Genomic DNA, 11,413 nt, shown 5'->3' with positions numbered 1-11,413 from the left:
AAGGTTAAAGAATTTGAAAAATTAATATAAAATAATTTTATTTTATAAACTATCAACAAACAGAAACTGACATTTAAAATGAAGATACAGTTTACAATAATAAAATATCAAGTATGTAGGAACAAGTGTAATAAAGTGTAAGACCTCTATCGGGAAATACATGGCTTTATAAAGAGACATTAAAGTGACTTACATTTATGGAGAAATATATGATGCTCATGAATTGGAAGACTCAATTTTTTTAAAGTTATCACTTCTCTTCTTCCTCAGTATGTTACTTTAAACATTACAACTGTACTTCAACATTACTTTAAAATTCATATGAAATAATAAAATGTCAATAATACTTAGGAAATTTCTTTTTAAAAAAGAGCAGAAGAAAAACCTTGCCCTACTAATAATTAAGGCTTCTTATAAATTTATATTAATCAAGACAGTTTGGTATTGGTACACAGTCAGAAAATTTTGCAAATGTAATCGGTAAAAAATAGACTTACGTATATATGAAATGTTTGAATATTAGAGAGATGGCAAGTCAGATTGTCTTAGTCTGCTCAGGCTACTTTAACAAAATACCAGAGTCTAGTGGCTTAAACAAAGGGTGTTTATTTCTCACAATTCTGGAGACTAGGAAGTAGAGGATCAAAGTGCCAACAGATTGGGTCTTTGAATGAGGGCCTTTTTCCTGGCTTGCAGACTGCATGGTTCTCTCTGTATCCTCACAAGGCTGAGAGAAGCAGCTCTGGTGTTTTGTCCTCTTCTTATAAAGGCACTAACGTCATCATGAAGCTCTACTGTCATAATGTGCTCCAGACGTAGTCACCTCCCAAAGGCCCCACCTCCTAACACCGTTGTATGGAGAAAAGATGAGATGTTTAATTAAAAATAATTATTCATACATAAAAAGATTAAATTGGATCTTAATTTTAAAGTAAACTCCAAATGGATCTAAGAGTTAAATGTCCAAAAAAAAATCCTTTAAAGCTCTTAGTAGAATATGTAGGTAAATAAAGTTTAGACCTTGGGTGTAGAAATTATTTCTTTAAGAAGACATTGAGCATAGAATAAAGGATTAATAAATAATAAATTTGACTGTATTAAAATCAAGGACTTTGACTCACTAATAGATATCACAATAAAGTGAAAAATGTAAGTATCTGGGGAGTGATACTGATACATTTGCAAGTTACTGAGAGAGTATATTTGTGTGTGGGGAGAAGGGAGAAAGACTTTAAAGATTTACCCCAGATAGCAAAGCAAAATGGAGGAGTTTAAAAACAGAGGCAGAAAGTAGAAAAATAAGGGCCAGTGTATGCTAAAATCTTGTACTTTCTTACAGAAGACAATAATGGTACCATGGCAGTCTCCAGGTTTAGAACAGAAGACTTATATTGCTGTGTGGACTTTGTGACCAAATGGGCACATGAGGCTGAGGAGATTCCCATGTCTAGTGCTGAGAAAATGGGTGGGCTTTTTAGGGACAACATTTCCAAGAACCAATATCAGGAACCTAAGCACTGACTAAAGAAAAGTCCATTTGCATTTCTTCAAAGGCAAAAAGGAGCCTTTCCTCTGAATGCACAGAAGAACTATTTGTATATAAACCAGTGAGCAAGGTGTGTGGAAAGGAGCCCTAGGTGATGTCTTCTGGGAGTCCAGATTGCTGAGGAGAACCCAGTGAAACTCTTATAGATTGGAGAAGAAATACTCACTATATAGGCAATTATCTGGAGGAACAAATATCTTTTCTGGGGACACTTTTTTTCACTCACAGCATAGACAGGATTTTTAAGAGGGCTCAATTTTCTACAAAACTATTTACCCACCTGTGAAATTTTCTATCTCATGGTGCAGACTAAAGCCACTAATACCAAATGTTCTGATCTGGTTTTGAAAAAGCCATTAAGGCTGGTGAAGTGAACACAGCATCAGTGCTGATAACCACTACCGACCTTGAAGAGGTTGGGTGGCAAGAAGATACTAGTCCATTGACAAGGATCCAGTATTTAAATGCTGGCATTGCAAGGGAGCTGAGAACACTGTGGATTGTGGAGCTCATGGCAGGTCCCAGACTTAGATGATAGTTCCAATATTGAAATAATATACCTCTAAAAACTCTCTCAGAGAAAACTTTGGCCATTTCTTGTGGATCTGGACAAGATAAGAGAGAACAGAGAGTTACAGACTTTGGAAACAGGGATTTCAAAGCTCAGATAATGCTCAAGTTGGAAATGCAGGCTCTGTACAGAAGGCTACTCTCTGGCCTTGAGTAAAAAATCTCTTGTGACTATTTTATGTACAAACAACTTCCCAGAAATAATTATCACTCCTCCTTGGAGCTCTGGGACAGAAGATAAAGAAACTCCTTTCCTTCCAAGCTCACCAACTTGAGGGTATTTTCTTGTTTAATTTTTTTTTAATGGCAGGTTTAACACTCCATTGCCAAATATGATCCTTTTGAGATGTCACATATACTTACCAATTGCTGCAGGTTGATATCCTATGAAAGCCAGGGAAGAGAATGAATTTCTAGCTACAATTTCACTGTAGGTTGTGGACCACCTGGCCTTGACCATAGACCAAATAATGGAACAAATATCAGAAAAGATTTTTTCAAAGTGGAAAGGTAAATTTTGCAATACAGAAGTGAAATTTAAAATAAGACTAGACATCAGAAAAGTAGATTTGATCTATTTAAATTTAGCAATAAATACTATCACCATATAAAATAATAAGTGGATGTTATATGTCAATTATACCTCAGTAAAAAAGGTAACACTATGAGGTAATGGATGTACTATGTTAAAAAACAAAATTCAACTGAGTAAATGTAAAGATCTAATTGGCTTTATTAAGTGATCCATGAATAGGGCATCCCATCTAGCAACTAGAAGGATGCTCAGAGGGGGTGTACAAAATGGAAGTTTTTTATAAGCAGGAGGGTGTGGCAGGAGAGTTATTAGCAAAAAAGAGAAAAAGAAATAAAGAAAGAAAGAAAATTATTTTTGAGAACAGAATCTACATATTAATATCTGCATACCCAGAGGTCAATAGAGTATATTGTAAATGGCATGAGTTAAATAAATATTTTTATTTAGGTAAATAATATAATGATAGAACACTCAAATTTCTTTAACATAATATTTCAAATTATTATATTTTTGTCTGGAATACAGATCTAAAATGGTAAAAATTGTAACCAAATATTGAACCATAATTTCACCAGAGGCTTTATGGAGAGCAAAAGCTAAAGGAAACTGGAAATTTTAAACAAGATTAACATTCTGTTGACAGTGATACAAACACATTGTGTAGACTACTATTAAGCCTGGTAGCACCCTGACAGGTGTAGTCTAGTTGGTTGGGCATTGTTCTGCAAAATGAAACATCACTGGTTCAAGTTTAGGACACGTGCCTGGATTGCCAGCCAGGTCCCCAGTTGGGGCATGTGCAAGAGGCAACCTCTCACACATTAATGTTTCTCTATGTCCCTCCCTTCCTCTCTCTCTAAAAATAAATAAAATCTTTTTTAAAAAGAAAAGGAACTACAGGGTATTAAAAAAAAAAGACTGGTAGCCTGCTTGCTTTTAGCTTCACAGGCTGCTTAAAACTTCTCATTGAAGACTGCTGGTCTTAGAGCAGCAAGGGATGACGAGGCTTATTTCAGTGGTGACAGTTCGTGGAATCCAAAAAACTATGTGTTTTGTTGTGTGTGCATATGTGCATGCCATACAGTATAGTTTAATAAAATTGCTTTTCTTATGTTTCATTGCTTTATAAAGTCACATTCCATATACAGTTATCATTAAACTTAACTGATGGTCAGTACCAAATTAAAAAGTTTCCAACATTGTATAACCATGACCTTGAAGTACACTTCAGGATGGTTCAGCCTTAACATTCCTCACTGGGGAGTACAAGTACTAAATTCTGTTGAGTCCTGACTGAGAGGAGAGGACTTCATCCATGAATATTGTCACTTGAACACCAAACAGGGAACAAAAGCTTTTTTCTGGAAGGGTTTCTGACTGGTTAATAATCCAAAGTGGATCAACAACTCCTAATGGGCCCAGAGAACACCCTGGAATCCTATCCAGGCCAGAACTAAGAAACTAAAAGCTAAGAACTGTTTTTAGTTCCACAGGTCTTCATCAAAGCATAGCAGCACAGAGCCTTCCCCTCAACCTTCCTCAATCTAAAGCCCTGCAGAGGGGAAGCTGTTTGGGAGAGAAATGTGGAATACGATCCCACTTTGAAAGTGGATGGCATTATTTCAAGAGCACCTTAGGAAAATCCAGGATGCCAATTCTGAAACTCAAGAATGTGGAAGACACAGCTGTATATTCTCTTCTTAAAAATCTGATGGGTATTTTGGTTTTCAATTACCACACAAAAACTTTTTTAAAATTTTAATTGCTTAGTACGGTGCACAGTTTAAAGAGAAACTACATCTTGAATAAGATAAGCAATCATTTATAACCATTTTCATGAAACATAGTTACCTCAGTTTTTCTGGTGATATGAAATTAAACAGGGATCCAAACTGTGTTTAACTAACATCTAACCAACCAAACTGTATGTATGTACAGTTTTATCCAAAAGCTGTATAATAACTATATTTAGCCTTTCAGATTAAGTAGCTAGGACCACCCACTGACTGTATCCCACAAAACACAAAAGCAGCAACTTTTTAATTTCAGTACAACTATGGGCAGAAATTATATATGAAAAAATAGAGGTTCTTCCATAAAGTTTAAGGTTTAGGGTAGAAGAAAACAAAGATAAAATTCCCATGAAGTAAAAAATAATTCTACATTAGTCCAGCACTCCACGAAACCCTGAGATAAACTATAGTCCTCAAAGGTGTATATTTGGATCCTGATTCACCAAGACACTTCAGTATGTTTCAAACTGGCTCATCATCATCTTCCTGCTATATTCATAAGCCAAAAACAGTGACCCATTGGCAGGGAGCGCTCGAATCATAGTAGCTGTCAGTCCAGAATACAAGGCTGCTATCCCCTCACTTTCCACAATACTTAAAAGAGTTCCGATAAATCCTGCCTGTTTTCCAGACATAGAAAGTACCTGAATTCTGGATTTGATACAATCCACTGGGTAGATGACAAGCCAAAGGCAAATCCCAGCAATTCCACCACTTAACATCAAAGGGACAGGGCCTAGTTCATCTTTTGATCTCCCTGAGGCAAAAAAAGATCGGCTCAGTTCATAGCCACCGAAGAAGAAGAAATAGCCTGGTACTTCTTGAAGGAGAGTGCTTGAGAGTCCATAGTAGAAGCCCCAGGGGCCATCCTTCCTAAGGATGCCCTTCACGACGGACCAAACTGTGTTGTGGCTTTTGGCTATCTTCCCCGACCTTTCCATCTCGTACATAGTCTGGAGACGGCACTTCACAAGCTCAGTGGGACACAGGGCCAGGGCAGCAAACGCCGACGCCAAGGAACCGGCAGTTGCAGTCTGCAGATCACTCAGCTTTGCCTGCTTGTCCAGTCCCACCACTTTCTTCACAAATTGCTGGCAGAAGCCATAGCACATGAAGAGGACAGAGTTCTCGGCAACGTAGGCCATCAGCGCGGGGCCGGTCCCCTTGTAGAAGCCGCGCAGGCCCACTTGGGAGTAGGTCTTCAGGCAGCAGTCGGCGAAGCCCCTGTACAGGCTGGGGAACGTCTGCATCTTCACTTTCACTGTGTCGAAGGGCTGCCCAGTCAGGACACACGCGGTGCCCCCGAAGGCCCCCGCCGTGAGGTCTATGGCCGCTTGGATGGCGGGGTTGGACCTCATATTTGCCCACTCGGTCGCGGTTCTCGGTGGAAGGCGACTTTCCGGAGCTGCGGCGGGCGTCTCTGGTCCCGCCACCTGCCGCCTACTCCGGGCTGACACTCCGCGGCAGGAAAAGCCGCTTAACCCCAGGCGAGGCCACGGGCCACCTCCCCGCGCCCTGAAGTAACTCCCAGTCCGCTGTCTCGCGTGAGACTCCCCAGCGCCCGCTGAGGGCCGGACCCTCGGAACCGCCATTCCAGAACCAGCGCGCCGGGCCGCGGACTAGATACGTAAACCTTTAAGGAACCGAGCAACTGAAAGCTGCACGATAAATTCTAGCAAGGACAGGGAGACCCTGGTCGCTGCTCAAGAGGCAGAGGTGGGGCGATACTTTCCTGTTGGGCCAAACCCTGGGAGAGGCAAAATGGGAGCTGCTACCAGTTGTTCGAGCCCGGAGCGGAAGAGTCAATCTACCCAAACAGAGGTGTAAATAGGGAAGACAAACAAAGCCCTGGGGGGCCGAGAGGAGTTTACCCAGCAATCGGCGGCTGCTTTTGACGAAAAAACCATTAATCTTCTCTGGGACTAGAATGGTGGCTCTGTAGAGACTAGCTCCGCAGGGCCAGCCGCTCCAGGTCCGGCTCCTGGGGACGCTGGAGGGGCCTGAGCGCTAATCCGGGCCTGCAGGGGCAGAGAAAGGCTATTTCGTGGCAACATCGCCTGGCTAGAGCACTGGAAGCGGTGGGACTGAGTGCTCATCATTTCTAGAGGTAGGACAAGGCATTTTACTCGGCTTGGAAAAAGAGACTTATGTACTGCTAAAAAACTTGATAGTAAAAGGGCTGTGTGGTTCCAGCTGTCTGTGCTTGCTAAGTGTGAGGTTCTTGAAGCATAGTTTTGTGAAGCTGCAGCGTTAAGTTCGGGATATATATGACAACACACTAGCTTCCAAGGGAAGATGAGGTTTGGGACATTAGTGAGGGTACCGCTGTTAGGACACACTTCTTCCTCCCAGGTGCTCACATTCCAAGGCCTTGTTGGGATTTTACTTTGGGGGTTAAAAACAAAATGGGGGAAGGGCAGAAAATACACTTAAAAGATTTTCTTGTTCATCTAGAAGGCTTTCCTTGTCTGATTATCTTTGACTGTCAATATTTAAAAGTGAAGCACTGAATAGCAGATTCTGCAGGGGTAGTTTGTCAACAGATTTTATTGTAAATAATGTGACCTGGTTTCTTCTTGGAGAATGCCCAGATATCAGTGTTTGGATGTATTTTCTCAGGACCCCCGTGGTTTCTTCAGAGAATAATCTTCCGATTGACTCTGTGTGTGTGTGTGTGTGTGTGTGTGTGTGTATGTTGGGCGAGAGAGGGGGGAAGGAGGAACCAATATTCTTTGGATATTGATTTAAGAAGACCAAGATGGGGGAAGATGGGTGACATTCCTGCAGTAAAGGATATAGACTTTAACATAATTCCCTTGTTTGACGCTATACACAACAGTCAACTGTGCCTTTCTCTGACTTTGTCTTTGCTTCAACTTATCTAGAAAATAACCTTTCCAAAAGATAATAAAAAGAAATGGAACTTCCCATCTGTGGCTGGGGAAGGATGAGTCACCTAGATTCCTAGGGTGGGAAAGGGATCTTGGGTATCCTACAGCTCTGAACAGACTTTAATAAGTCACATTTCCAGCCCCACACCTCTCTCCACCTTTGGAAACTTACGCCTGCAAAAACTCTCACATGTTCTACAGCAAGTGGGTTTTTCTTTTTGGTATACCCCCTTGCAGACATTGCAAGCATGAAACTTTCTCTGATTTCTCAATTTATTATTTAGCTGTTTTTATCTTCTGAAAATGGCTTGACATATATTATTTAATGTTATCTCATCTCTTAACCTTGGGGGTTAATGTTATTTTGGCAGGCCTTTTGATAGAAGATATGTGAAAATAATCTTCCATTTTAAGCTAGAAAAATATTTTTAAATTCTTCATGTTATATTTGAGGGGAGTTTTAGTGTTTTGATAGAACCTCAGCAAAGACAGGAAAATATATTTTAATATTTATTTTTTAAAAATATTTATTTTTGGAGAATGGATGAAGGGAAAAAAAAAGGGAAACATCATTCGTTGCCTTGTCTGCCCCTGAACAGGGGCCTGGCATGCAATCCAGGCATGTGCCCTGAGCGGGAATCAAACTGGCAACCTTTCAGTTCTCAGGCAGGCACTCAATCCACAGAATCACACCAGCCAGGGCTACTTTAATGTTTATTGTGGAGTACCTATCAAGTTATTTAGAAGTGCATTCAATATTTTAATAATGACCACCAATTTTCATTTAATTACTTCTGGTTCATTGTTTTTTAAAAAACATACTGAGTTTTATAAACACAAGAAATGCAGGATACTGCAATAAAGCATCAACTGCTTTTGCATTTTCATGTGTTTTGGAGAAAACAAATTAGTGGAGGCCAGGCATCACAAGGGCATTAATAGGGAAATAGTATATATCTTCACTGAATTATCAGATATAGCTGCATAAATAGTAAGAGATCGATTTCCACTAAACAGCACTTGGAGAAAACAGCGCCCAGCATGTATTAAAACACTGTAGAATAGGGAGTAGATAAAATTAAGAAAATATATCACACATGCACACACACACACACACACACACACAAAACAGTAGATCTATACATGCTAAGGAAGGATATTCATAATTTTTTAAATTGATTTGAGAGAAGACAGGGAGAGAAAGAGGAAGAAATCAATTTGTTGTTCCACTTATTTACGTATTCATTAATTCTTGTAGGTGCCCTGACCAGGGATTCAACCTGCAACTTTGGTATAGTGGGATGGTGCTTTAACCAACTTACCTACCTGGCCAGGGTTCATAATGTATTTTTGAGTGAGAGTTACAGAATCATGTCTGTTAAAATCGTATTTTTATTTTGCTTAACAGAACTACATATATGTATACAATTAATTGTATACTAAATAAAGACCTAGAATGATACATATCAAAATGTTGTTTACTCCAGAATGAAAGGGATTTTTTTTTTTTGTAAAATTGCTACCTTGTTTCAATGTTTTCAGTGAATCTCTTATTTATGTAATATTGTAAAACACTAAAGATTTCTTTGTAACTTTTGCTCAGGAACTCAGAAATATTGAAAACTGTAGCCCAGCCACACTCATGCTCATTAGCCAAGGGAGCAGTGAGAAAACTGGGCTTTTCTGTTAAATGACTTTATTTGAAGGGAAATAGACCGTAATCTTTTTCACTTAAGTCCTTCTTTTTTGAAGTTTATGTAACAGATAATTATTCTTCATTGTGGAGTTTTTACTATTAATGCAAAGCCAAGCCAAGAATCAAATAAAAAAGTCACAAAAGTAAGTTGAGTTGATTTATTTATGCTGCAGATATAAGCAAACCCTGTTTCTGCTGTAATTTACAAACTTTGATTTAGGTTCTTTAACTTGAAATCAGTCAACCACATTTAAGACAGCTTCTTTATACTTTTTTCTACCATTCTGATAACTCTTTAATTCAACTAATTAATCCTTGTTGTGTTCAGACCTTACTTGATAAATACGCAATAATTGTGCTTTTAATTGTTTACAATATTCCAGGCATTGCTTGAAGTCCCCTATATGTATCAACTCAATAACCAAGAGCCAAAAAACTCAACAGCCCTATGAGGTAGATAATATAATGACCTCCATTTTAGAGATGAGAAAATTGAGACAACTAGATTGTTACTTGTCCAAGATAACACAATAGGCCATTGAGCTAGGATACAGGTCCAGGTACTACAGCTCTTGACTATGAGTTTTTAATGTCTTTACTATTTAGTAAGTTTAGTGACTAACAAGCCAAAGAGCCACCTTAGTGATTTCATAGCTTAGTGGAGGATATGAGGAGCAGGTAATTTATCCTTTGCTGTGATAAATCCACTACACTAATATAAGGTACAAAAGATTATAGGCACTAAATATTTAGTTCAGGACTTCACATACAGGGTGTGGTATTACTTGGCACAATATTTGAATAAAAGGGAAACATAGAGCACAGGCAAAACCGTAGTAGAATTGCTTAAACAAGGTGGAGCTCAAGGAAGACATACTGAACCCAGTGATATTTAGGTTGAGACTAGGGGTTACATAAGACATGGCCAAATAAAGGAGAGAATATTTTAGGTGAAGTAAACAGCTTGTTGAAAGGCTCTTAGGCCCAGGAGAGGAAAAGAATTAAACTCCTTAAAAGTGTAAATAAGCTCAGTATGGATTGAAAACTCTGAATGTGATGAGATGAGGCTAAAAAAGTAATTGGGGAACACACTCTCCTGTTTATCTTTTTAAGAAATGTTAACTTAATCCTGAAATAATGATGTACCACTGAATGGTTTTAAACATGGGAGTTACATGACTAAATATATCTTAGATTACTTTGGTGGCCAGATAAATGAAGCTACTGCCACTTGCTAGACAAAAGATGATAATGGTTTATATAAAGGCAGTAGCAGTGGGGATGAAGTAGAGTGACTGAAGAGCTTTTTAGAAAAGTAGAATCAGTAGTAAGGGGGAGTAGTCAAAGATGATGGATTAACTTCTAGCTTCAGCCCTGGCTGATGTGGCTCAGTGGAATAAGCACCCACCTGTGAACTGAAAGGTCACCAGTTTGATTCCCGATCAGGGCACTTGCCTGGGTTGTGGGCCAGGTCCACACAAGCAATAGATCAGTGTTTCTTTCTTCCTCCCTAACCTTCTCAATAATATGTAAAATCTTAAAAAAAATTTTTTTCCCCTAGCTTCAACACCTGGGATGGTGGTAGAAACACAGGAAGAGCAAGCTTCCAAGAAAAAGAAGAAATAATGAGCTCCATTTGGGGCATTTAGATTTGAGTAGCCTGAGGTAAAACGAGTGTTTCCAATACAGAGCTGACTATACTAAATATTAAGTTCAGAAGACACAGAGCTTACAAATATGGATTTGAAAATCAGCAGAGCTTATAACTGAAATGGAGGTAATCAAATCACTAACTTTGTTTTTGTATGCAGATCTCTCCTTCCCATTAACAGAACTTAATCATTAGTGTTAAGGTCTTCCTAAGAATAAATTATTTTGACAAATGATCTACTGTAAAGCCAAATGTGAAAGCTTTTCAGGTGTGACTCTCATAGCAAAATTCCCAATGTACTAGAACAGAATTTGTTACCTCCCACCCTCATGTATTAGTAAAACTTGCCTAACCTCAAGAAATAATCCAAAGCCGTGATTAAGCTTCCATATTCTGGACTGAAATCTTAAAATTATGAAAACATTTTGGTAAAAGAAAAATGATCATCTAGTACAAGAGAAATATCAGCAAGTATGATTACAGACCTAAGGGGTCTAGAAAATTTACCATTTCAAATGTTTCTTGTCAAATACCTAAATGCAATGTGCTCTAAATGTCTGCTTTGTGGGGCTAATATTTTCAAAGCAAAGATTTTATTTATGAACTAATGTCATAATTGTAGACAACTCTGCATTTTGTACATTTTATCACTGAGTCTTCCAAACAGCTCAAGTGTGAGGCACTGGATCCTTTAGCACACTGAAAAAATATGTTTAAGGAATTTTGAAATA

At 38.7% G+C, this 11,413-nt stretch overlaps 1 protein-coding gene across 1 annotated transcript; it reads right to left on the bottom strand.

Moving 5' to 3' along the window:
* Positions 1-4,896: 4,896 nt before the first annotated feature.
* Positions 4,897-5,802, bottom strand: SLC25A2 (solute carrier family 25 member 2). Its single transcript, XM_054568302.1, has one exon. It carries the CDS (start codon positions 5,800-5,802, stop codon positions 4,897-4,899), a length of 906 nt encoding a protein of 301 aa, XP_054424277.1.
* Between the last annotated feature and the right edge of the window lie 5,611 nt (positions 5,803-11,413).

Source organism: Pteronotus mesoamericanus, unplaced genomic scaffold (assembly GCF_021234165.1).
Source record: "Pteronotus mesoamericanus isolate MK-2021 breed Mesoamerican mustached bat unplaced genomic scaffold, CSHL_Meso_final contig_2, whole genome shotgun sequence".
Taxonomy (NCBI): domain Eukaryota; kingdom Metazoa; phylum Chordata; class Mammalia; order Chiroptera; family Mormoopidae; genus Pteronotus; species Pteronotus mesoamericanus.
Note: the sequence above shows the minus strand (reverse complement) of the source record. Positions and strands in the feature narration are given on the sequence as shown.